Source organism: Jaculus jaculus, chromosome 5 (genome assembly GCF_020740685.1).
Source record: "Jaculus jaculus isolate mJacJac1 chromosome 5, mJacJac1.mat.Y.cur, whole genome shotgun sequence".
NCBI classification, from domain to species: domain Eukaryota; kingdom Metazoa; phylum Chordata; class Mammalia; order Rodentia; family Dipodidae; genus Jaculus; species Jaculus jaculus.
The window spans coordinates 69,113,142-69,140,280 of record NC_059106.1 but is presented as its reverse complement, the minus strand read 5'-3'; the positions used below and the strand labels follow the sequence as shown (position 1 = coordinate 69,140,280).

Sequence of the window (27,139 nt, the reverse complement as noted above, 5' to 3'; positions counted from 1 at the left end):
ACCCATTCCCTGCCCTTTCTCTCTCTCTCAAATAAATGAAACTTTTAAAAAATGGAAATGGTGAATGTAACAGATAATTTTTAGACACTGAGATGGGATATGCCAAAAGTGCTATAATTCATTTTAAGGAATAAATAGGTCCATTATTCATCCTCCTGTTTCTAAAGCCTATTAGCCAGACATAAGAATTTATGTATGTAGGGCTGGAGAAATGGCTCAATTTTTAAGACATTTGTTTGTAGAACTTAATGACTCGAGTTCAATTCCCTGGTACCCACATAAAGCCAGATACACAAAGTGATGCATGCATCTGAAGTCTGTTTGCAGCAGCTACAGGCCCTGGTGTACCCAATCTGTCTCTCTTCTATCTCTATCAGCTTGCATATAAATAAATAAAAATTTATGTAGGCCTTGACTGAGTGCAAACTAAGTCATTACAAAAATTTCTAAATAATCCTGTTAAATATCCAAATAGCAGTTCTTTAAAGATGGAATCATTTAAGAAACACACTTTTCCAGGGTGCTTTAAATGAATACATGTGATGGTGCATGCCTACAATCCTAGTACTCAAGAAGCTGAGGCAGGAGGCCACAAGTCTAGGGCCAGCCTAGACTACACAGAAAGACCATGACTCAAAATACCTAAAGCTAAACAAACGCTGGAGCACTAGATACAAAGCTCAATGATAAAGTACACAGGTGCATGGCTTTGCTCCAAATTCCTTCACCAAAACCAAAGAAACACAGTTTATTTCTCACTCAGGAAAAACCCAGGAGATGCTTTCTTGGAACTTATTTTAAAACTTAAATTCAAATTTTTAAATGTTTTTATTTATTTGAGAGAGAGAGAGAGAGGAAGAGGCAGATATAGAGAAATAATGGGTGCGCTGGAGCCTCCAGTCATTGCAAACGAACTCCACACACAAGCACCACCTTGTGCATCTGGCTTATATGGGTACTGGGGAATCAAACCTGTTTCCTTAGTCTTTGCAGGCAAGTGCCTTAACTGCTAACCCACCTCTCCAGCCCTAAATTAAATTTTGTATTTAATTTGAATTTAAACAGCCCTTTATAATTCATGGCAACCACACAAACTGGGTAGACCTAGAACAAATCTTAACATGTAATAGATATTCAATATTAGTTTATTTCAATTTTCCCTATCAATACTAGCAATGTATTATATCTCCCACTTAAATATAGACCAGTTTAGTTAGGGCCTAGAGAGATGGCTCAGCAGTAAAAGGTGCTTGCTTGCAAAGCCTGTCGACATGGGATTGATTTCCAAATGCCCATGTAAAACCAGATTCACAAAGTGGTGCACACATCTGGAGTCTGCTTGCACTGGCAAGAGGCCTGGTGTGCCCATACTACCCCCCCCAATAAATAAATAAATATATTTTTTAAAGCAATACAAAGTCATGCATGGTGGCACACGACTTTTCATTTGTTTTTCAAGGTAGGGTCTCACTCTAGCCCAGGTTGACCTAGATTTCACTATGTAGTCTCAGGCTGGCCTCAAACTCACAGTGATCTTCCTATCTCAGCCTCCTGAGTGCTGGGATTAAAGGTGTGAGCCACCATGTCTGGCTGGCACACACCTTTAATCCACACCTTTAATCCCAGCACACAGAAGGCTAAAATAGAAGAATGGCCCTGAGATCAAGGCCAGCTGGGGCTACAGAGTAAGTTCCAGGTAAGCCTGGGCTAGAGTAAGACCCTACCTCGAAACAACACGAGGAAAAAAAAAAAAGCAGAATAGAGAATTCTCTGCAGAGGGCTGGAGAAATGGCTTACTGGTTAAGGCACTTGCCTGCAAAGACAAAAGACTCAGGTTCAGTTCCCCAGGACCTACGTAAGCCAGCTGTACAAGGGGACACACGCATCTGTAGATCATTTGCAGCGGCTAGAGGCCCTAGTGCACCCATTCTTTCTCTCTTTCTCCCTGCCTATTTCTCTCTCTCTCAAATAAATAAAGAAAAAAAAATTCTCTGCAGAAAACTAAGTACTACTGGTTATTTAATCAAAAAACAATAGTAGCATAAAAACAAAAATCATTTATGAATCATGATGGGTTATGTGCTACATAAAGAGTTTCATATCATTACTTCATTTAATCTGTATGAGTCTATGAAGTATTATTATTTCATTAAGTAAGAAATTAAGTATAGAATTTATCCAAAGACATATAACTAGAAAATATTCAACTCTGGTGGTCTAATTCCAAGGACTGCTCTCAACCACAAAGCTAAATTGCCTGTACATTAATGATCCAGTTTACCTAAGATTCATAAATACTCTGTGGTACATGTCCACTCAACCGAATAACACACACACATACACACACACATGCAGTAACTGAAAATCAAATAATCTGAGCTATAAACAAAGTTATATATGGAAATTAGCTAACCCAAAATAAATGTCATATGTCAAATGATACCACCATGTAAGTACACCAAATGAAGTTACTTTGTATTAGAAAGACATAAAACTAATATTACTTCTCATTCTCCAGAATAAAGTACAAATTCGTATTTTAGAACTAACAATCAATTCAGATAAGGGAAGAGGGGAACAAAGCTTGGACCCACAGTGGAAGCACAAGGCAGATGTAAGCAATATTTACTAGAGCCCCTGGTCACTTTCTACAAGGGATATTTATTTGTTAAAACATCAAACATTTCTGCTAGCAGAAGATTAACTGGATTCACTGCATTTGCATGAAGTACATTCCCACTCTTATCTCAATTCTGAAAGCAGCTTAACTCATTTAATGTCTACAGCATTTAACAACAGTTTATTATGCCCAAAGCTGGAATTCTTATTCCAGTTTTGCCTGATAAATCAGAGGAACATTGTAGACAAGAAGCCATGGCACACTTCTTGTTGACTATCACAACTACAAGAACTTCTGGGTGGTTGGAAAACTAATATCTGACCCTTATACCTCTCCGAAATTAAATGAGAAAAGATGTGGCTTAGTCAATAACGTGCTGGCTGTGTAAGCGTGAAGACCTGAATTTGGATCTCCAGAACCCACATAAAAAGTGGGCATAGGGGCTGGAGAGATAGCTTAGTGCTTAGGTGCTTGCCTGAAAAGCCAAAGGACCCAGGCTCAACTCTCCAGGACCGACGTATGCCAGATGCACAAGGAGGCACATGCATCTGGAGTTTGTTTGCAGTGGCTAGAGGCTTTGGAGTGCACTCTCTCTCTGTCCCTGCTTATTTCTGTATCTCTCTCCCCCAAATAAATAAATAAAAATAAAAATATTTTTTAAAAAAAGTGGACATGGGCTGGAGAGATGGCTTAGCAAGGTGTTTGCCCGAAAAGCCAAAGGAGCTAGGTATGATTTCCCAGGACCCATGTAAGACAGATGCAGGAGGTGGCACATGTGTCTGGAGTTCATTTATAGCAGCTGAAGGTCCTGGTGTGCACATTCTTTCTTTCTCTGAAATAAATAGCTTAAAAAAAAAAGGCATGATGGTACACACCTATACCAGTACTGGAGAGGTTGAGACAAAAGGACCCCAGGCTTGTTGGCCAGCTAGTCTAAGCCAAATTGATGAGCTACGGGTTCTTAAAAATACCTTGTTTAAACAATAAAGGTGGAAAGGAACTAAGAATGACAACTGATAGTGACCTCTAGCCTCCTCACATACCCATGTTCATGTATGTCTGCGCACACATGGGCATACCCCACACATACAAACATAGATACTGCATACCACACACACATAAAAACTCAGAGAGAGAGACAGGGAGGGAGGGAGGGAAGGAGGGAGGGAGAGATACCACTGACTTTTCACCCAGATGAAAGCAATGTATAAAAATTTGCCTCCTTCTCCTAGTCCATCATGTCTCTAGCTTCTTTTCAAATTTCATGATCAATGTGACCGTAAATTTTGGTCAAAGCTAGCATTGAAAGATGATGCTATTGGCTGAGACATATTTTGTCTTTCCAGTGTTAAGCACTGGAAAATAGACTGCTTTAAAGATCTACAGTAAGTCACTTTATAAAAATGCAATGCTTACGGCCGGGCAAGGTGATGGACACCTTTAATCTCACCACTGGGAAGGCAGAGGCAGGAGGATCACCATGAGTTTGAGGCCAGCCTGAGATTACATAGTGCATTTAGATGAAATGCAACTCAACTTAAATAGGTGAAACCAAAATATGAAGGACACTGGTGTTCTAGAACTACTACCGAAGAACTGGGGAACCAATCTTAAGGCCAGAATCGTATTACAATACTATTATTGTAGCTCTGACCTGCTACACACCCTGAAGTAGTCCTTTTGCCATCTTACACCCTTTTCTATATCAGCAAGAGAATCAACTGTCTCAGTGGAATATGGAGAAGATTAAATTATTAAGCAAAATGCTTTGGGCAAAAGTCATATGAATGTTAAATATTATGATTTACAAGCAGTCATTTTCCTAGCACTCCTGTGGGGTTGGGAAGTTATCTTGAGTTCATAGATGAGTAAATAGGCACAGGGGGTAAGGTCACATGGTAAGGCTCTATTTATTTATTCCCTGTGGGAGGGACTACTATATACCCTCAGCAATCCTAAGAACTTCCTTGGCACATCCTACACAATATTTAATGCATTCATCCTTAGATCAATTTTGCATCTTTTAACACAAAACTGAGTTAGCTCTACAATACAGTAAGGCCAGAGCAAGTGAGGAATAATTCCTTGTGCTTTGACAAGGTCATAGAAAGATTCATACAAATAATCTTTTTTTAAAAGTTTTCTAAATTTTTATTTAATTTTTTAAATTAAAAAAAAATTTTTTTTGTTTTTTTCGAGGTAGAGTCTCACTATGGTCCAGGCTGACCTGGAATTCACTATGTAGTCTCAGGGTAGCCTCAAATTACCAGCAATCCTCCTACTTCTGCCTCCTGAGTGCTGGGATTAAAGACATGCACCACCATGCCTGGCTTAAATTTTACTTTAAGATAGGGTCTCATTCTAGCCCACACTGATGTGTTCGCTATGTAGTCTCAGGCTGGCCTCAAATGCACAGCAATCCTACCACCTCTGTCTGTAGAGTGCTGGGATTAAAGGTGTATGCCATTACACCCGGCCTAAAAAAGACCTTAAGAATAAAACAGGGTCTCACTGTGTACACCCAGGTGCCTTAGCCTTCTAAGTGCTGAAATTATAGGCAGACTCTACCAGGCAACAGTACCCAAAGAAAAATAAATTTAAAGGGACTAAATCATGCATGAATAGCAAAGGGTAGAACTCATTCAGGAAAGCTCAAACGAGTAGCCATACTGCCCATGTCTAACAGGACTACATAAGCAGCACAGATGTGCCTGCACTACTGAAAGCTGCTAGCTCTTTTGCTTACCCGGCTCCGAAGACAGTCAGCCAAGTTTCGCCGTGTGAAATTAGCTGCTGCTGTGGGAGACAATTCATATCCTGGTGGGAAAGATAAAGAGTCATACTTCAGTGAAGCAGATAACAACCTCCACCCACCCCAAATCATTTCACTATGTCTTTTCGTTATTTTTTTTCTTTACAGAGTTTCACTGCAAACCAGTCTGGCCTCAAACACTGAGATCACCCTGCATCTGCCTAACAAGTGCTGGGATTACAGATGTGTACCACACTATTGCATATTAATATGTTTGTGTGTGTGCAGATGTGTACACATGTGTAGTGAGGTCAGAGGACAGCCTTGGTGTTGTCCTTACGAACACTGTCTACCTTTTTGGTAGACAGGGTCTCTCATTAGACTGGAGCTTCCATTAGGCTAAACTGGCTAGAGCAAGTCCCAGATCCTCCAGTCTCTCCATCTCCCCAGCACTGCGATTATAGGCACACGACACAATATATAGTATTTTCCTTCAGCATTTTTTACATGGGTACTGAAGATTAAACTTAGATCCTCATGCTTGCAAGACAAGCATTTTACCAAGTGAGCTATCTTTTCAGTCCCACCTGCGGCTATTCATTGTTTTCTTTTTAAGGATTATTATTTATTTATTTATTAGAGACAGAGGGGGGTGGGAGGGAAAGAGAGAGAATGGGCATGCCAGGGCCTCCAGCCACTGCAAACGAACTCCAGACGCATGGGCCACCATGTGCATCTGGCTTACATGGGACCTGGAGAATCGAACTTGGGTCCTTAGGCTTCACAGGCAAGCACCTTAACTGCTAAGCCATCTCTCCAGCCCCACCTGCGGCTTTTTTTTTTTTTTTTTTTTTTTAAGGTAGGGTCTCATTCTAGTTCAGGCTGACCTGGAATTCACTATGTAGTCTCAGTGTGGCCTTGAACTCATGGTGATCTTCCTACCCCTGCCTCCCGAGTGCTGGGATTAACAGTGTGTGCCACCATGCCTGGCTTTTACCTGTGGCTATTCTGAAGGCTACTTTTTTGGTTAAGTGTTTAATTTTTATTTATTTATTTATTTATTTGAAGGAGACAGAAAGAGTGTGTGTGTGAAAAAGAGGCAGATAGAAAGGGGGTGTGTCAGACCCTCCAGCAGCTGCAAATGAACTGTAGACACATGTGCCACTTTGTGCATCTGGTTTATGTGGCTCTTGGGGAGTTGAACCTGGGTCCTTTGACTTTGCCAGTAGATGCCTTAACCACTAAGCCATCTCTCCAGTCCTTAAGGGTTTTCTTTTTATATATTTACTTATTTGAGAGAAAGAGGCAGAGAGAGAGAGAGAAAAAGAGAGGGAGGGAGGGAGGGAGGGAAAAAAGGAAGGAGGGAGGGAGGAAAGGAGAGACACAGAAGGGGTGCACCCGGGCCTCTAGCCACTGCAAACGAATTCCAGACACATGCTCCACCTTGTGCATCTGGTCCTAAGGAATTGAACCTGGGTCCTTTGGCCTTGCAGGCAAGTGCTTTAACTGCTAAGCCATCTCTCCAGCCTGCTTAAAAAAAAATTTTTTTTGAGGCAAGGTCTCAGTAGCTTAGGCAGGCTTTAACTTCTGCCTCCACCTCTCAAGTTCTAGGATATAGATAGGTGCTACTATGCCAGGCAAGGCCATTATCTTTTGCAAATTCGAAGTAGGTAACATACACAGACTAACAGGTACAATCCTACTTCTAGTCCCTATCCTCATGTAATGACCATGAAACAGTTGGTTAGTACTGACAGCAATTCCTAGCCAGAAACAGAATGAGAGTAATTATTCTGTGGTGAAATCTAATTAACAGGCTTGCTTAAGCTATTTATTCATTAATACACTGTAGTTTCCTCTGTAGAAGGCAAGTTAATATAAGGACACAGGTATTGAAAACAGAAAAAAGGGCTTGAGAAGTGGCTTAGCAGCTAAGGTACTTGCCTGCAAAGTCAAAAGAACTCAGGTTCAATTCCCCAGGACCCACATAAACCAGATGAACAAGGTGACACATGCGTCTGAAGTTTGTTTGCAGTGGCTAGAGGACCTGGAAACCATTCTCTTTTGGTCTCTGTCTCTCTTAAATAAATAAATAAAAAAATTTTTAAAAATTTTGTTTATTTATTTATTTGAGAGCAACAGACAGAGAGAGAAAGAGGCAGAGAGAGAGAGAGAGAGAGAGAGAGAGAGAGAGAATGGGTATGCCAGGGCTTCCAGCCACTGCAAACGAAATCCAGATGCGTGTGCCCCCTTGTGCATCTGGCTAACGTGGTTCCTGGGAAATTGAGCCTCGAACCAGGTTCCTTAGGCTTCACAGGCAAGCACTTAACTGCTTAGCCATCTCTCCAGCCCAATAAAAAACATTTTTTCAAGAAAGAAAACAAAAACAGAAGATGTCTTTTTTTTTTTTTTATTTTAAAAAGGAAGGCAGGGGGAGAAAGGCTACAAGTTAGGAAAGCCTTAGTGATACTTTAAAAAATGTAACTTAAATCCAGGCATGATAGCACATGCCTTTAATACCAGCACTGGGGAGAGGTAGGAGGACCACCATAAGTTCAAGGCCACCCTGAGACTACATAGTGAATTCCAAGTCAGCCTGGACTAGAGTGAAACCCTACTTCAAAAAAAAAAAAAAGAGGGGAGAGGGAGAGGGTATGAGAGATGGCTTAGTGGTTAAGGTGCTTGCCTGAAAAGCCAAAGGACCCAGGTTTGACTCCCCAGTACTCACGTAAGCCAAATGCACAAGGGAGTGCATGCATCTGGAGTTTGTTAGCAATAGCTGGAGGCCCTAGCATGCCCATTCTCTCTCCCCTGCTTATTTCTCTCTCAAATAAATAAAGAAAAATAAAACATTTTAAAAAAAAGAGAAAGAAAAAAAACAGTGGGTAATTCAGTGGACCCACATGGAGACACACAATACTGTGGTTTAACTATTTTCTATAACATTTAAAACACAACTGTTAGATGGAGTGAGATTTAGATTATAATTCAAATACACAGTCACTGAATAGCTACTATGTTTCAGGATCTATGCTGGGTGTTTTCATATGTACTGGGCCGGCTGTTTTTACATGTATTATTAAATTTTGCCAGGTGTGGTGGTGCAGGCCTTTAATCTCAGTACTTGGCAGGCAGAGGTAGGTGGATCACTGTGTGTACCAGGCTACCCTGAAACTACACAGTGAATTCCAGGTCAGCCTGGGCTACAGAGTGAGACCCTACCTCAAAAACCCAAAAAGAATCAAAAAACTCTCATGCTCAAGTCCACTAGTATGTAACAGTTAATATTGGAAGCAACCAAACAAATAAGAATCCTTTTCAATTCTTTGTCAGCCCCTAGACACCATTAAGGATTTGACAGTTTTTATAAATATACTAAAACTGGATTTATTTATTTATTTAAGAGAAAGAGGGGGAGGGAGAGAGAGAGAGAACAAGAGAGAGAATGGGCATGCCAAGGCCTCCAGCCACTGCAAACCAACTCCAGACTTGTGCACCCCCTTGTGCATCTGGCTTACATGGGCCCAGGAGAGTCAAACTGGGATCCTTTGGCTTTGCAGGCAAACTCCTTAACTGCTAAGCCATCTCTCCAGCCTAAATCTGGACTTCTGAATATAGACATTCCTCTTTCTCTCCATTATTTTGCTCAGCTTCTTTCTCCCCCTCACCCCTGCCCCTTTCTAGAGACTGAACCCAGGACCTGGCACATGTTAGGCAAGTGCTCCAACACTGTCAACATCCCAGCTTAGCTCAATTCTGTAACATGTGTAAGAACTACCACAGAAATCTGGCTGCACCTACAAACTGTACTTAACAGTTAATTTCTTTTTTGTGAAGGGAAGGGGTGGCTTCTGAAGCAGGGTCTCATCTAGCCCAGGCTAGAATGCACTCTGTAGTCCTAGGCTGGCCTCAAATTCATGACAATCCTTCCACCTGACCTCCAAGTGCTGGGATTAAAGGCATGTACTACCACACTCGGCTGTCACAATTTTTCTTTTCTGCACTAACTTTAGTCCCTAAAACCCATGTAACAAGTAATTCCTCCTATTCTTGCTCAAGCACCCCCTGTCCCAGGACAGCTGATGAAACAGTGCAATCCTACTGCACTTCAGAAGTATTATCAGCACCCTTCACACTAAACATACTTAACCCTAAGTACCATGTGCTTTAGGTTCCTGAATAGCAAGGACTGAGTCTTGTTCATCTATGCCTTTTCTGTAGTGTTACGTGCACTCCTTAACATAGATGAAACCCTGAAAAAATATTTATGTAAGTGAATGATAATGCTAAATGCATTGCCAAAAGACCCATCTAGTGATTTTACATATATAATTCTAATCAAATTAAATTAAACTGAAACTACATTCTATAGATAGTTAAGAGTTTATTTGCAGCTGGTGGAAGCCCTGGTACGCCCATTCTGTCTGTCTTCTCTCTCTCTCTGCTTACAAATAAATAAATTTAAAATTATATAGATAAATTACATAAGGAAAATGTGGTTTTTTTTTTTTAAGATAGGATTTCAGGGCTGGAGTATATAGCCTAGGGGTTGAGGGATGGCTTAGTGGTTAAGGTGCTTGCCTGCAAAGCCCAAGGACCCAGGTTCGATTCCCCAGGACCTACATAAGCCAGATACACAAGGTGACACATATATCTGGAGTTCATCTGCAGCAATTAGAGGCCCTGGTATACCTATACTCTTCCTATTTGCCTCTTTCTCTCTCTCAAATAAATAAAAATAAATATATAGGGCTGAAAAATGGCTTAGCGGTTAAGGTGCTTGCCTTCAAAGCCCAAGGACCCATGTTCGACTTTCCAGATCCCACGTAAGCCAGAAGCACAAAGTGACACAAGGTGCACATGTGCAGAAGGTGGTGCCCCATCTGGAGTTTGACTGCAGTGGCTGGAAGCCCTGGTCTGCCAATTCTCATTCTCAAAGAAAAAAAGAGGTTGACACCTTTAATCCCAGCACTCGGGAGTCAGTGGTAGGAGGATTGCTATAAATTCAAGGACACACTGAGACTACAAAGTGAATTCCAGGTCAGCCTGAGCTACAGTGAGACCCTACCTCAAAAAAAAAAAAAAAAAAAAAAAGAAAGATTTAAGAAATAAAAGCAAAGTGAGCTGGGAAGTAACTGACTATAAGTAAGGCTATCTCTACCACAGCACCACTACCAGCTTTGCCAACAGAAAGCTAGTGGTTAGCACTGCTCAACAGGGAAGCTTGCCACATAGAAGGCCATTAACCATGACCCCAGACCCAACCCACAAAATATCCCATGAAGCTCCTAGCTATCTGTCTTTCTAAACAGGAACTACCAGAGACATATAAGGTAGAAAGGAACCTTTTAAGGCACAATATGGCATAATTACACAGAGCTTTGGTTTACAAAGCATTTTCAGATGTGTTATTCATTACTATAAATATAGCCCCATTTTAAAGATGAGGAAAATAAAAGCCTAGAGAGGATAAATGACAGAACACACAGGGAATAGTAAAGCTAGGTTTTACTTAGGTCTTCTAGCTAAGATTCAGATAGACTCTACATTCTCTGAAATAGCTAACACTTAAAAATCTGGCATTACCACTGAGGGGAGGAGAGGGGAAAAGAGCAGAGGGGAAAGGAGGAAGTTCATTCGCAGTGGGTAGAAGCCTTGGTGAATTCTAAATAAATAAATCATAAAAAAAGAAGAAATTGGGGCTGGAGAGATGGCTTAGTGGTTAGGTGCTTGCCTGTGAAGCCTAAGGATGCTGGTTCGAAGCTCCATTCACCAGGGCCCACATTAGCCAGATGCATGGGGGGGGGGTTGCACATGTCTGGAGTTTGTTTGCAGTGGCTGGAGGCCCTGGCATGCCCATTCTCTCTCTCTCTCTATCTGCCTCTTTCTCTCTGTCACTCTCAAATAAATAAATTAAAATAAACAAAAAAATTTTAAAAAAAGAAGAAATTGCTTTAAGTCTATGGATCATATTTACAGAGTATTACCATATTAAGAGTTTGTGCGCTTTGTGAACAGATGTTTCTTTTTTGAACTTTAGTTGTTTTTTTAAAAATTATTTATTTATTTGTTTGTTTGTAGGGGGGGAGGGAGACAGACAGAATGGGCATGCCAGGGCTAGCCACAGCAAATGAGCTCCAGATGCATGTGCTCCCTTGTGCACCTGGTTTACGTGGGTACTGGGGAATTGAAACTTCGACTTTGCAGGCAAGTGCCATAACCACTAAGCCATCGTTCCAGAACCAGATCCTTAGTTTTTTTTAAACAGTATTTTGCAGCTTTTGACAGAGAACTTGCCTCAAAATAAAATAAACATTAGTCAATGGTTACAGGCTAAATTACAACCTCTAAAAATCTTTTTGTTGAAGTCTTAACCCCCAGGACTTCAGAGTGTGACTGTATTTGGAAATAGTCTTTTTTAAAAAAAATTTTTTTGTTTTGTTTTTATTTATTTGACAGAAAGAGGCAGAAAGAGAGGGAAAGAAAGAGAGGAAGACAATGGGCATGCCAGGGCTTCCAGCCACTGCAATCGAACTCCAGATGCATGCACCACCTTGTGCATCTGGCTTACCTGGGTCCTGGGGGATTGAACTGAGGTCCTTTGGCTTTGCAGGCAAGCCCCTAACCACTAAGCAATCTCTCCAGCTCTGATTTTTGTTTTTCAAGGAAGGGTTTCACTCTCTCACTGTGGCCCAGGCTGACCTGGAATGTGGTCTCAGGGTGGCCTCGAACTCACAGTGATCCTCCTACTTCTGTCTCCCAAGTGCTGGCATTAAAGGCCTGCAGAACAGGTGGAGTCAAGTGGCCCAAGGAACACCTTAACCAGAGCATCTGTGGCCTAGGCATGAATGGCGTGCCATGCTCCTCGAAAGCACTTTGAAATAGACACCCTATATGGAGTTGCCCCTTCTCTGTGGCAGCTTATATTCACTCCTGTAGTTATGAAGTGTGATGTCATGCAAGTTACCAAGAAGCATGCAGGAGACAGTCTGTAAAGAGACAATTAAGTCACCACCAGGCATGATGTCACACACCTTTAATACCAGCACTCGGGAGGCACAGGTAGGAGGATATCTGTGAGTTTGAGGCCACCCTGAGAATGCAGAGTGAATTCCAGGTCAACCTGGGCTAGAATGAGAACCTACCTCAAAAAACCAAAAAAAAAAAAAAAAAAAAAAGACAAATCAAAAAAAGTAATGAGATTGGATACTAATCCACTATGACTAGTGCCCTTCTTAAAAGGAAATTTAGTCACAGTACAGACAGCTCACATGAAGGCAAGGGGTGAAGATGATGGTTGGCAAACCAAAGAGAAAGGCCTTGGAAGAAATCAATCCTCTGACAATTGACCTCAGACTTCTAGCCTTAAGAAGCATGAGAAAATGTTGTTAATGTTGTTTAAACCACCCAGTCTGTGGTACTTTATTATGGCAGCCCCAGAAAACTAATGCAACTGCCAAAGCTACACTTTTAAGTCTTACCCACCATTCCTCATTTTATATAGTTGCACGTTTTTCTGGATATATTCTGCAAACTGTACAGTGTCTCCAGCCTCTCCAACACATAGCAGTAAGATTTTTTCACTCATCTTAAACATCTTGTCATGATCTGCTCAAAGAAAAAATAAATTCATATTAGAAATTGCCTTCACAGAAATTAATAGCTATATGATATATGGGTGTGTGTGTGTATATATATAGAACCATATACAGGTCTATTAGTTACCATATTGAATAATGGACCCATATAAATCCTTATAACACCCATACACTATGTCTCTTTCTCACTCTCAATAAATTACTAAGCCAGGCATGGTGGTACACGCCTTTAATTGCAGCACTCAGGAGGCAGAGGTAAGAGGATTGCTGTGAGTTCGAGGCCACCCTGAGACTGCATAGTGAATTCCAGGTCAGCCTGAGCTAGAGTGAGACCCTACCTTGAACAACAACAACAACAACATAACAACAAATTACTAAACACCAAAAGGTTATTTATTTATTTGGGGGGGGGGTTCGGAGAATGGGCATGCCAGGGTCTCTAGCCACTGCAAACAAACTCCAGATGCATGCACCTCCTTCTGCATCTGGCTTACATGGGTACTGGGGAATCGAACCTGGATCCTCAGTCTTCGAAGGCAAATGCCTTAACTGCAACTGCTACCCATCACTCCAGCCCACCAAACAATTTTAATAGGCAACAGTATTAGTTTCTCTTATAATCCAGGTTAAACCATATTTTATTTCATTAACATCAATTTCAGTTTAAAACTACATATGAAAGCTGACTATTTAAATACAATGGGGGGGGGAGGGCTGGAGAGATGGTTTAGTGGTTAAGGTGCTTGCCTGCAAAGACTAAGGACCCAGGTTTAATTCCCCAGTACCCATGTAAACCAAATGCACAAGGTGGCACATGTATCTGGAGTTCGTTTGCAGTGGCTACAGGCCCTGGCACCCCTGCTCTTTCTCTCTCTGCCTCCCTGTCTCTCTCCACCAAATAAACAAAATATAAATACAATTTGGGGCTGGGGATGTAACTCAGTCATAAAGTATATATATGCTTAGCATGTGCATGGCCATGGGTTCAATCTCCAGCACTTCAGTCAGTCAATCAATCAATCAATGATTTAAGAGAATTTATGCAAGGAATGGAAGAAATAGAACAATGGAGAAAACTGAAAGCATCCAGACAATGGTGATTATCTTCAGGCTCATAAATAAAAAGTTATGAAATGTTTCCACAAATATGTTACTTCACTTGATCTTATCCCAAAGGCTGAGCATCATAAATGTTATATAAAATTATATATGCACATTTTTATACAAATAAAAGCATATTTGAAAAGGATGGAGTCTACAGTTAAAATTAAGGGACTATCTCAAGAAAGAGAAAAATCAGCTGAGAAAACAAATCTCTTCATAAAGTAAAACAACTGTATTTCCAAAACAAGAGAAAATTAGTTGCCAAAGAAAAAAATTCCAATGAATATATTGCAACAGTAAGCTATCTAAGTTCTTCACAAAAATCATAATGCTCTAAATTTATCTAGCTGAACCAGACTCATTCAGATTAGATAGATAAATAAATACTCAGGTTGTAATTATTGCCTGAGGAGGAAAACTCCATATTTAGTCTGTAGCTTCAGAAAGAGCATAAATCTTCCTATCTTCTCCCACTTTCACTTTCCATTTTTCATATAGTGCTGAATAATCTTCCCTGGAAGACATGTTTCCTGTATGAAAGCTTTTGAAATGTCAAAATCCCTTAATAGGATTTAAAGAACAAATGCAACTATCAAATACTTTACAAGTGTTAGAGAGTTGTAGATAGCAGTAAAGATTCTTAGACTTGGGGAAAAAAAATCCACATAAAATGTGCCCATAGATAATGTCAAATTATCTTCAAACTCCCAAACATACAATTTTATATGTTATACAGGCAAAAAGAGATTCAAAGGCTGTAAGTTTGCCAAGCTGTTCATAAAAGAAACACCCCCACCCAGTGTAGTTTAGGCCAGTCGTGGTGGCGCACATCTTTAATCCCAGCACTTGGGAGGCAGAGGTAGGAGGATTGCCTTGAGTTCAAGGCCAAGGCCACCCTGAGACTACAGAGTGAATTCCAGGTCAGCCTTACTTAGCTAGAGAGAGACCCTACCTCGAAAAATAAAAATAATAAATAAATATATAAAAGAAGTTCTTGTCAATAGTAAGAACATGGGCAATTTTTATTTTTTCTTTCTGCTTATCCATATTTCCTAAATCTCTAAATGTAACATGCATCATTTTGCAGTGGTGGCGGTTAGGTAGGGTCTCACTCTAGCCCAGGCTAACCTGGGATTCACTATGTAGTCTCAGGGTGGCCTCGAACTCAGAGCAACCCTCCTACCTCTGCTTGCTGAGTGCTGGGATTAAAGATGTGCACCACCACGTCCAGCAACATGCATCATTTCTGTAAGAAAACATTATTTTGGGATATAGCTTAGTGGTAGAGTATTTGACTATAAAAACCATTTAATAAGTTTGCATTAGTTTGTTATAAAAAGCTGTTCTTTTTCTACTGGGAGATGAATTCACAAACTCGTGTCACTTTTCAGAAGAAAATCTAAGATTCTGAACAGTAAACTGTTAAATTCTGAAATCTTAAGGCTTATTTTTTTTTTTAAGTTTCTCTAACCCAGGCTGACCTGGAACTCACTCTGTAGTTCCAGGCAGGCCTTAAACTCACAGTGATCCTCCTACCTCTGCCTCTACCACCCACTGAGTAGTGAATGATAATTAAAAAAAAAGAGAGAGAGAGAGAGATGATAGTTACTTGTAGCCCTGAATTGTACAAGAAACTTCCCAGATTTATAAACACAAATAAACAAGAAAATGAACATCACTGTATAATGCTCTGTAAATCCAAAAGGACCAGAACCCACCAGACTTCAGTTCTGGTCTGGACCCAGTACTCTGAACATGGGCAAATCATTGCCTCTCTCAGCTTCAGTTATCAAACGTGTAAAATGGTGACAATATCACTTACCACTGCCTAACTCACAGGTAAGGAAAGACTAATGAATTCTATACAGGCACAATACCATTATACTTAGTGTTAATGTAGTTTGGATTATGCATGTTCTAGAAATTCAGAACAGCGAGAGTTCTGTGTGGGTTAGAGAAATCTGAGTAATTTAAAAGGAATCCTGGCCAGGAGTGGTGGCACATGCCTTTAGTCCCAGCACTTGGGAGGCAGAGGAAGGAGGATCACTGTGAGGTTGAGGCCAGCCTAGGACTACTGAGTGAGTGGCAGATCAGTTTGAGCAAGAGTAAGACCCTACCTCCAAAAGAAAAAAAAAAAAAAAAGTAAGAGTTTTAGAATTGTCCAAAAGAAATTGTATAGAAGCTGGGCATAGTGGCACAAGCCTTTAATCCCAGCACTCGAGAGGCAGAGGTAGGTGGATTGCTGTGAGTTCGAGGCCACCCTGAGACTTCGTAGTAAGACTACATAGTGAATTCCAGGTCAGCCTGGGCTAGAGTGAACTACTTGAAAAACCAAACAAAAAAAAAAAAAAAAAAAAAAAGAAAAAGAAAAAGAAAGAAAGAAATTATGTAGAATAGCTAAAAATGCTGAAAAGTAGTAATTTTGGAGGACTCATTTTCTCCAAGTATGAAATGTAAATACTTTTTTGTTGGCTATGTATCTGTGACTTGCCTTGTATTCACTGTGTAGCCCAGCCTCCAAAAGTACTGGAATTACGGGTATGCACCACCACAATACTGAAAATACCTCAAAAGCATGCTACTTTGGGAACTATTTTGACACTGTGAGGAGACACTTCCAAAATTTACCTGCTTACTAAAGTTAATTGGTACAACTTGGTTTAGTTGTATAGTATCTGATATTTTGACCTCAAGCTCATGGTGATCCTCTTACCTCTACCTCCTGAGTGCTGGGATTAAAGGTGTGTGCCACCATGCCCAGCTTCTGAAATCATTTAAAAACTAACCTAATGTATGTGTGTGTGTATATATATATATATATTAAAAAAAATAAAAAACCCTAATCTACTAGTAAAATGTTTCTTTTATCATAAAATCACTTTGTAGTATTTCTTTCATTCTTTCTTTCTTTCTTCATTTGATTTTGAGGTAGGGTCTCACTCTAGCCCAGGCTGACCTGAAACTTACCCTGTAGTCTCAGGGTGGCCTTAAACTCCTGCAATGCTCCTACCTCTGCCTCCAGAGTGCTGGGATTAAAGACATGTGCTACCACACCCAGCTGTACTATTTATTTTTTTTTTGTTTTTGTTTTGTTTTGTTTTTCAAGGTAGGGTTTCACTTTAGCCCATGTTGACTTGGAACTCACTATGCAGTCACAGGGTGGAACTCATGGCAATCCTACTGCCTCCTGAGCGCTGGGATTAAAGGTGTGCACCACTGTGGCCAGTCCTGCTGTCCTTTTTTTTTTTTTTTTTTTTTTTTTTTGAGAAAGAGTCTCACTACATAGACCAGGCTGGTCTCCAACTAGTAATCCTCTTAACTTTGCCTCCCCACTTGGTGCTGGCATTTGCAGGCGTATGTCAACACAACTGGCCCTCCTTGCTCTCTTAATATCTTGCTCTTTCTATGGATTATGTGTCATAGGTTGTATCCCCTACAACAACTGGAAGTACTGTGTGCAAAGGGGTGAAGGCACACTCTACTTTTCAAGGTGATGAAACAGAACTAAAAAGGCACTGACTTGGTAACGGCTCCACTACTTAATGCTGAATGAAAATCACTTTCTTGTCAAAGGACTTACTCTCAAAACAAATGTACTCCTTTGGCAACGGCTTTGCAAACAGAACTTCTGCAAACTAATTATGAAATTTCATAAAGTAATTTCCACTGGAGGAACAGTTCATACCACAGACATTTGACTGGTGGTCCTCCTAAGGAAAGAACAGAACTCGAAGTCCTGCAGGGTTCTTGTATTCTCCCAGGTGGGCATCACAGTCTTGACAATCAAATAGATGCCTTGCCTTTTTCTTTACAGAAGGAGTAGAGGACACACTATCTCTCTCTCTCCCTCTCTCTCTGTTCAATGCTTTAGGAAAATCCTGATGTGGTAATCTTTCTATCCTTGAATCCGGGATAAGCTGCCATTTGCCCTCAAAGCTTTCCCTAGTCTCTCCAACCAGAATCTCTTCTTACTCTTCATTGCTTAAAAGCAAGTCTCTTTCTCTCCTTTACCTCAAAAGCTTGGCTGTACTTGTCTTATGACATATCACTTTCAGGCTTGTGTTATAATTATCGGTATATATATATCTCTGAATTTATTGAATTGTTAACTTCTTTTCAAATACTAGCTACCTCATATTTGCATCCTCTTAGCACCTAGCACTGTGAAATCCACAGAGGTGTCCCAAACCTGTCAAGTGAACTTGAACTCATCTGAGACAGAGCCTTAAAGACTTTTCAAACAGAAACACGTTTATGATCAATCATAGAAAGACATCCTTAAATTCTGCAGGCTAATAGGCAAAACCTTTTTGAAATTATGTCCTGAATACTCACTGTAGAGATGCAGTATCATACAGCAGTTATGATTAAAAAAAGACCTCAGGCTACAAAAAGGTTCTTGTTTTTGTTTTTCCATGCTAAAGATAGAACCCTAGGCCGTTCACATAGGAGGCAAGTACTCTCCCGTTGAGCTGTCTCCCAGTCCCAAGGTGCGCAGTAGTGAACTTGGGTTGACACTTGTACAATTGAGAAAGTTTTGTAAACTCTGTGCCTGCAGCTAATATTTGCAAAGTGGGGACATAGCACTACTTATGTCAAAAACTTTAATGAATTAATAAAAATAGTTTAACATGCACTTGACATGTAGGTGCTTAATATTATTGAGTATTTGTCCAATGCTAAACATTTCATAACTAGTTCACTCAAGTTCTGAGTGGAGTATTACTCATCTAACATCGGAGCTCTGCAAAATAACTTGTGCAAAGTCACAAAGCAAGTGGAATCCCTAATTGCATTAAGTATTTAGACATAAGGAAACCATTCTTCAGCTAGTCAAAGATCGGAGTTGAGCACCTCCGGAAGACAGGGTAAGCGAAAGGGTCCTAGTGTCTCTCCCCAAGATGCCACCTTAAGCCTCCCTCAAACTTGAACTCTTTACAAACGATGACAGCACCTTACCCGAGGGTTGGAGGTCTAAGGAGTCTGGTGCCAGGCTGGCGCTTCAACTCAGAAAGCTGAATTCCACCCCCCCCACCCCGCCTTAGGTAATTCACCGAAGCCAGAAGCACTTGACGAAGGCCAGAGCAGAGAGGACGGAGGACTGAATGCCAGGGGGCTCGGCTTGCCACACAGCCTTGCTGGACCTAAAGACTTTAAGTGCGGGGGTGGGGCGCTCCCCGTCCCGGACAACCCTGGGTCTCACCGCACACCTCGCGAAGACCCTCCGCTGCCCCCGCACCCAGGCCCGGCGGGCCGCCCCCTGCTTCCTCTCACCGTCCTTCATCTGGACAATATTGCTGGCGGCCACGCGGTCGGAGGCGACAAGGACATAGTCGGGGCCCTGGATGCCGATCAGGTACTCCATGGTGACGGGAAGCGGGAGGCTGCGGAGTCGGCGCGGGGAAAGGCTGGCCGGCTGCTCGGCCTCACCAGTGAGACAGCACACCGGAACGGAGCCCGGCGCGACGCACGCCGCGCGGCCGCCGGCGCGCTCTGATGACGTCAAAGTGTCGCGAGAGGTTAGGGGTGCTGCACGTTGCTCGGTAGGCTGATCCAATGTTTTGTTTTATTTTATTTATTTGTTTATTCATTCGTTCGTTCATTCATTCATTTATTTATTTATTTTCGTTTTTCGAGGTCTAGTGCAGGCAGACCTGGAATTCACAGTGTAGTCTCAGGGTGGCCTCGAACCCACGGAGGTCCTCCTACCCCAGCCTCCCAAGTGCTGTGATTAAAGGCGTTACGCCACCAAGCCCGACCAATGTTTTTTTTTTTTTATTTTTTAATATTTATTTACTTGCGCGAGAGAAAGGCAGATAGAGAATGGACGCGCCAGTGCCTCTAGCCACTGGCAAATACCCGCGCGCCACCTTGTGCATCTGGCTTTATTGTGGGTACTGGGGGATCGAACCTGGGGCCTTTGGCTTTGCTGGCAAGCGCCAACCACAGTCCAGTTTGTCCCTGCAGTTTACTTACCTATGCAACGGCCAGTTTCTTTCCTTCCTTTCTCCCTCCCTTTTCTCTTTCGTTCTTTCCTTCTTCCTCTCTCTCCTCCCTTCTTCCATTCTTTTTTTTTTTCTCTTCCTCTCACCCCTTTTCTTCCTTTTTTCTCTTTTCTTTCTTTTTCTTGCTTCCTTTTTCTTATTTATCTTTTTTGAGGCTAACCTGGAACTCGCTCTGTAGCCCAGGCTGGCCTCCAACTCTGGCCCAGCTCTCCAGATTGTTTATCTACAAATTACAATTTTTAAATACCTATGAAAATAAAATCATGCACTGATTTGTAGGTGCCAAAGCAGTTCCTCAAGCATGTTTCCCTTCATTGCTTGGTAATATCTTGCTGGAATCCTTTCCCTGCAGCCCAGATTGGAGAAACATAAATATGAGAGTTCTGTTCACATCCTTAACAAAAAAGCTATGGGTTAAAGACAAGGATGAAGAAGACCCTCATCATGTGAACAATACTGAAGAAAAAGACATTTTAGTTATTACTGGAAGAGACACACATTTCTGATCGTGGCAGTGAATCCAGAAGCAGTACAGGAAAGGATTTGACATATTTGACTGCATAAATTACAAGTCTCTGTTTGGCGAGCTTTCTGATGCCAAGCAAACAAGTTGGAAATGTTTAAATGTAATGAAATAGATCATATCTGGAATTTAAAAGGTCATTACCAAACTGGGCACATTTAGAACAAGCCTGTAGTCCCAAGTTACTTACTTGGGAGACTGAGGCAGAAGGATCACTTGATCCTTCTGATCGAGCTCAAGCATTAGAGATCATCTTGGGGGGTGGTGTTGGGGAGTAAGTTTTGTGGCCCCACTAATCCAGAGGCTGAGGCAGGAAGATAACTGTGTGTTTGAGACCAGTCCAGCACTACACAATGAGTTCCGGAACAGCCTGAGCTACAGAATGACACCTTATCTCAGACTACCAAACAGGGAGAAGGATTAGAACTTGCAATGGCCTTCTCTTTTTCTTTTTGAGACAGAGTCTCTATGTAGCTCAGGCTGACCTCAAGCTCCTGGCCCTACCGCATCAGCGTCAGGCTGGCATTGCAGTTCTGGGATTACCACAACAGGCATACATAAAATTCTTAGGGCAATTTTGGGCACTATGGAAATTAGTATAGAGGTTTCTCAAAAAAAAAAAAAAAAAATAGAATGAGCAGGCTGGAGAGTTGGCTTAGCGGTTAAGGCATTTTTCTGCAACACCTTGACAACCTGGGTTCCATTCCCCAGTACCTAAATAAAACCAGATGCAAACTGGGCACATGCATTTGGAGTTCATTTACAGTGGCTAGAGGCCCTTCATTCATTCTCTCTGCTTGAAATAAATACTTTTGAATTTTTATTTGTTTATTTGAGAGAGAAAGTATGGGTGCACCAGGTCCTCTAGCCACTGTAAATAAATTCCAAACACATGCACCACCTTGTGCATCTGGCTTACATGGGTCCTGGGAATTGAACCTGGGTCCTTTGGCTTTGCTGCAAGTGCCTTAACTGCTAAGCCAGCTCTCCAACCCAAAATATTGTTTTAAAAAATTGAATGAGCCAGGTATAATGACGCATGCCTGTGGCAATTGGATTGCTGCCAGTTTGAGTGAGGCTAGCCTAGTGTACATAGTAAATTCCGGCTAATAATGAGAGAGAGACAGAGGGGAAGGGGGCAGTAGAGAAGAGGACAGAGAGAAAAAGAGAAGAAATAGAGAAAGAAAAATGAAGGGACAGAAAGGAAGGAAGAGAAGTTGAGAGGGAAAGAGGGGAGACTAGAACTATAATATGACCCTGCTATACCAAATACCCCTTTCTGGACATATGCAAAATAGGCATGGTGGCACACACCCTTAATCCCAGCACTTGAGAGGTTGCCATGAGATCAAGGCCACCCTGAAACTACATAGTGGGTTCCAGGTAGGCCTGGGCTAGAGTGAGAACCTGCCTCACACACAAAAAAAAAAGTCGAGAGATATGGACTCAGTCGAGAGGCTCATCAATAAATGAATGGATAAAAAAATGTGGTATAGGGCTGGGGAGATGGTTTACAGTTAAGGCATTTGTCTGCAAAGCCAAAGGACCCCAGTTTAATTCCCTAGGGCCCACATAAGGCAGATGCACAAAGTTGCATATGTGTTGGGAGTTTGTAATGGCTGGAGGCCCTGGTGCACCCATTATCTCCTCTCTCTGTCTCTCTGTCTCTCTTTCTCCCTCTTTCTTAAATAAATAAATAAAAAATTTTAATGCGGTGTAGAGCCTGGTGGCGCACACCTTTAATCCCAGCACTTGGGAGGCAGAGGTAGGAGGATCGCTGTGAGTTCAAGGCCACCCTGAGACTACATAGTGAGTTCCAAGTCAGCCTGAGCTAGAGTGACCCTACCTTGAAAAACCAAAAGAGAAAAATATGTGGTATATACACACAATGGAGTTTTATTCAAACAAAAGAAGAATTAAATTTGTCATTTGCAGGAAAATGGACAGAACTGGAGAGCACATTAAGTGATATGGGCCAATATCACAAAAACAAAGTATCAAAAAATTTTTTCCATATGTGGAATCCGGTTGAAAGGGGAATGAAAGTAAAAGGACTGCCGAGGTCCAGCCTCCGCGGGGATGTAGAACTCTAAGGGGTGTGTGGAGTCCGCGTTGTGAGGAAGTGATTTGGACCAGTAGTTCAGGTGAAGCACACTGGACGCAGAGCAAAACTCTGATTATTTATATATTTACAATGCATTATGTTTTTTGTAAGCAAGACATAGTAACTTATTCATGTAACTTCTATTCTCTCAGAAATCTTACACAATATTCTTCTTGGTTTCCCCTGCTTCTGCTTAACTCATGAATCTCTTGTCCCATAGACATTTAAAAAAATTTTTATTGACAATTTCCATAATTGTTAACAATATCCTTCCCCCCATTTTCCCCTTTGAAACTCCACTTTCCATCACATCCCCTCCCCCTCTCAATCAGTCTCTCTTTTATTTTGATGTCATCATCTTTTCCTCCTATTACAAAGTCTTGTGTAGGTGGTGCCAGGCACTGTGAGGTCATGGATAGCCAGGCCATTTTGTGTCTGTCCCATAGACTTTCTGATAACATCTTAAATAAGAAAGTCAAGGATTGCAAGCTGGGTAATATCTTACCCAGGCTCATGGAAACTAGCCGAGAGTCCTGGCAGGCAGCTCTTGTGGTTGTAAGGTGATAGACATTTTTGACCTTAGAAAGGGCTGTGTTAGCCACTCTCTACATAATACTATCTTGCAGCCTGAATAACAGTATGATTCTCTATTTCTAATCCAGCACTGACTTAATTGTCTCTCTATGACCTTTATTTATTTATTTACTTATTTTGGTTTTTTGAGGTTTTCTGAGGTAGTGTCTCACCCTGGCCCAGGCTGATCTGGAATTCACTGTGTAGTCTCAGGGTGGCCTCGAACTCACAGCGATCCTCCTACCTCTGCCTCCCGAGTGCTGGGATTAAAGGCATGCGCCACCACGCCCGGCCCTTCTATGACCTTTATTTGTTGCTCCATTTTACAGTTTGGTCCTAACCTTGCAAGTCTGTCCATAATTTCCATCCTTCCTCCATTAATATATGCCCCTGTATCTGGTAAAGGTTGATCTATCCAACCAGTGTTTTTCACTGATGTCTTTCCTTTAGGAGCCCACCAATCTCTATTGTTAATTCTGAAAGATTTTTTTTTTTTTTTTTACTTTTTCTCCCTAGCATTTCATGCTCCTTTCCTAGTAAGTCATCTGTAGGTTCACAAAATGTGCCCATTAATTCCTGTAATCATCTCAACAACAAGAATTTTCTTGTAAGTATGTTTCTTGGGAAAATTGGTAAGGCATGTAGCATTGTGAGGACCATGTCTCATTAGGTGAAATATACATGTGTGTTGAGAAACTGTTCATTCAAACCAGTTGGAGTTTCAGGATCAATAATCTGTTTAAACATTACAGCCTCAGAAATTTCTGCAGAAAAAGTCTTCCTGTTTAGTCATTGGTGACTATATAAACACATCTGAATTGGATTCCTTATTACTACTGAGAAGGGGAGAATGAAAGCAAAAATAAGCAACAGTACACTTATTATAATTCCAAAAAATTCCAAGAAAGAGATAGCAGTAGCGCAGACTGTCAGGCAGCAGGCATTTAGGAGGTCCCTGAAAGACCTCCTGGCTTTGCCAAGGGAAGTCTCAGATTCCGCAATTTTGCAAGATGGAGTCTCATCAGTACCATGCTCCAGAGCCGACTGCTGCAGCTTCATGACCACCGCCAGAGCACTATTGGGATGTGGGAAGAGGAGAATAAGAAAGGGTAATAGAGGGCTGGAGAAATGGCTTAGCAGTCAAGTTGCTTTCCTGCAAAGCCTAAGAACCCAGGTTCAATTCCTCAGTACCCATGTAAACCAGATGCACAGGGTGGCACACATGTGTCTGGAGTTCATTTGCAGTGGCTAGAGGCCCTGGAATGCCCATTCTGTCTGTCATTCGTTCCCTCCTTCCCTCCCTCTCTCTCAAATAAATAAAATTATTTTTTAAAAAAGAAGCTGGGTGTGGTGGCACAGGCCTTTAATCCTAGCACTTGGGAGGCCGAGGTAGTAGGATCGTTGTGAGTTTGAAGCCACACTGAGACTACATAGTGAATTCCAGCTCAGCTTGAACTAGAGTGAGACCCTACCTCAGAAAACCAAAAAAAGAAAGAAAGAAAAGAAAGGGTAAGAGAAAAATGAATATGATTAAACAGTAAGTATAAAATATAATGAAACTCATTACTTTGTACACTTAATAGATCCTAATAGGTGATCCTGATAAGTTCTGGAGAGATGGCTTAGTGGTTAAGGAGCTTGCCTGCAAAGCCTAAGGACTTAGGTTTGATTCCTCAGGACTCACGTAAAGCCAGATGCACATGTGTCTGGAGTTCATTTGCAGTGGCTAGAGGCCCTGGCATGCTCGCTCTCTCTCTCTCTCTCTCTCTCTCTCTCTCTCTCACTTGCTCTTGCTCTTTTACTCTGCCTCTTTCTCTCAAATATATATATATATATATTTATACATAATATATATTATATATAATATAATTATAATATATAATTATATATATTATATAATATATAATTATAAATATATATATATTCTAACAAAAAAATTTAAGTGTAAGTCAGGCATAGTGGCTCACACACTCAATCCCAGAACTCAGGTGTCTGAAGTACAAGGATTACTGTGAGTTTGAGGCCAGTCTGAGTGAGACCTTGCCTCAAAACAAACAAACAGAATTTTAAATGTTTAGGACTTGGGGTGTAGCTCAGTGATAGAATGCTTGTCTAGCATACTCAAGACCCTTCATTGCACTAGTCACCACAGAATAAAAAAATAAATAAAAATAAAGGCTGGAGAGATGGCTTTTGTGGTTAAGGCACTTGTCTACAAAGCCAAAAGACCTGAGTTCAATTCCCTAGTACCCATGTAAAGCCAGATGCACAAGGTGGCACATGCATCTGAAAGTCTCTTCCAGGTCTCTGCTTATAAAGGGACATAGAGCCTGGGGAGTGTGGGGCAGTCAAACTATCCATCATGGGATGGCTGTCAGGGCACATGAGGTCATTAAGTCAACCATCTATTTATTTATTTATTTATTATTTATTTATTTATTTTTTCTGAATGCGAGATTGGGTTTATTTTGAATTCACAGCTGAGGTAGGGAATGGCTGAATGAAAGCTGGAGACAATGAGCCACTGTATATTGGTAGTTTTTTTTTTTTTTTTTTACAAAAGTTTATTGTAATGTACACCAGACCCCAAGACAACACTTCATTCTAGTTACAGGTGGCAAAAGATGTTAACAATGACAGGAAATCCAGATGTTTAAATAGGAATGAATAAAAGGTACCATCTTCTCAGGACTATGGAACAGTTTACTTTTTGCCAGATTTCTTAATTCCACCTGTGGCCAGGGGTCCCTTCCCCACGGCCTTCGCTTTCAGCTTCTTGAGTTTCTTCTGTTCCTCCTCTGTTTCTGCTTGAAAGCCTTATCCTCCTCATCCATCTCCTTGGTCTGCTTCTTGGGCTGTTTCAGGGGCTTTTTCTTGCCACCTTCGTGGCCCGACATGGCGCCAGCCGCCCCTTCTCCAGTGCGAAGTCAACCATCTTTACGAACACAGCTACATCCATCATCCAGAAGGATTCTTTTCTCACATATCACTAGGGAAACCCATTCTCTCTCTCTCCGTCTGTGTCTCTTTTTTTTCTCTCTCTCTCTCTCAACACATACATAGTGCATGTTTTTGTATGTTTAAGTTGCAAAAACATATATAAAGCGTGCATACAGCTGGGCATGGTGGTGCATACCTTTAATCCCAGCACTTGGGAGGCAGAGGTAAGAGGATTGCTATGAGTTAGAGGCCACCTTGATACTATACAGTGAATTCCAGGTCAACCTGTGCTAGAACAAGACTCTGCCTCAGAAAACAAACAAATAAAAAACCCCACACATACAAATAATGGAGAAATGAACAGTTAGGGCTGGAAAGATGGCTTAGCAGTTAAGGCACTTGCCTGTGAAGCCTAAGGATCCAGGTTCAATTCTCCAGGTCCCACGTAGGCCAGATGCACACCATGACACATGCATTTGGAGTTTGTTTGCAGTGGCTAGAGGTCCTTACATACCCATTCTCTCTCTCTCCCTCCCTCTGTCCCCCTATATCTAATAAATAAATAAGTAAAACATTTAAAATTTATTTAAAAAAAGAAATGAACAGTGAAATATCTCTCCTTCTTTTCACCAAAGGTAATTGTTTATATTCTTATAGACCTTTTTCTCTACATAACAACATTTATTTCATTCATTCATTTGCTCATTCATATGCAAAAGCTGCAAAACTCTACATTGGAAGCTCTACAGTTTTCTTTTTCTTTTTTTGCATGTGTGTGTATGTGGTGTGTGTGCATGATTATATATGTGGATGCCCAAATGAGTGTGGTTGTAGGTACATGCATGTGTGTGTGTGTGCTAGAGGTCAATGTTGGGTGTCTTCCTCAATTACTTTCAATTTTTTTCCTTTATTTTATTTAT

The 27,139-nt window shown here is 41.3% G+C and overlaps 1 protein-coding gene and 1 pseudogene across 2 annotated transcripts in view; both read right to left on the bottom strand.

Annotated features, from left to right (window-relative positions):
* The window catches only part of Psmb2 (proteasome 20S subunit beta 2), a 44,664-nt gene extending 25,119 nt beyond the window's left edge, over window positions 1–19,545 (bottom strand). Inside the window, exons 1-3 of one of the 2 annotated variants that reach the window (XM_004665231.2) lie at window positions 19,349–19,545; window positions 12,858–12,980; window positions 5,367–5,437 (exon numbers count right to left, since the gene is read on the bottom strand). In XM_004665231.2, coding sequence (XP_004665288.1) covers window positions 5,367–5,437; window positions 12,858–12,980; window positions 19,349–19,439 — 285 coding nt within the window. In that variant the 5' untranslated portion in view covers window positions 19,440–19,545. The remainder of the gene's footprint in view (window positions 1–5,366; window positions 5,438–12,857; window positions 12,981–19,348) is intronic. The other variant, XM_045150296.1, reaches the window with a different exon arrangement.
* Window positions 19,546–25,969: 6,424 nt separating this feature from the next.
* LOC123460911 lies at window positions 25,970–26,176 on the bottom strand (annotated as a pseudogene).
* Window positions 26,177–27,139: the final 963 nt, after the last annotated feature.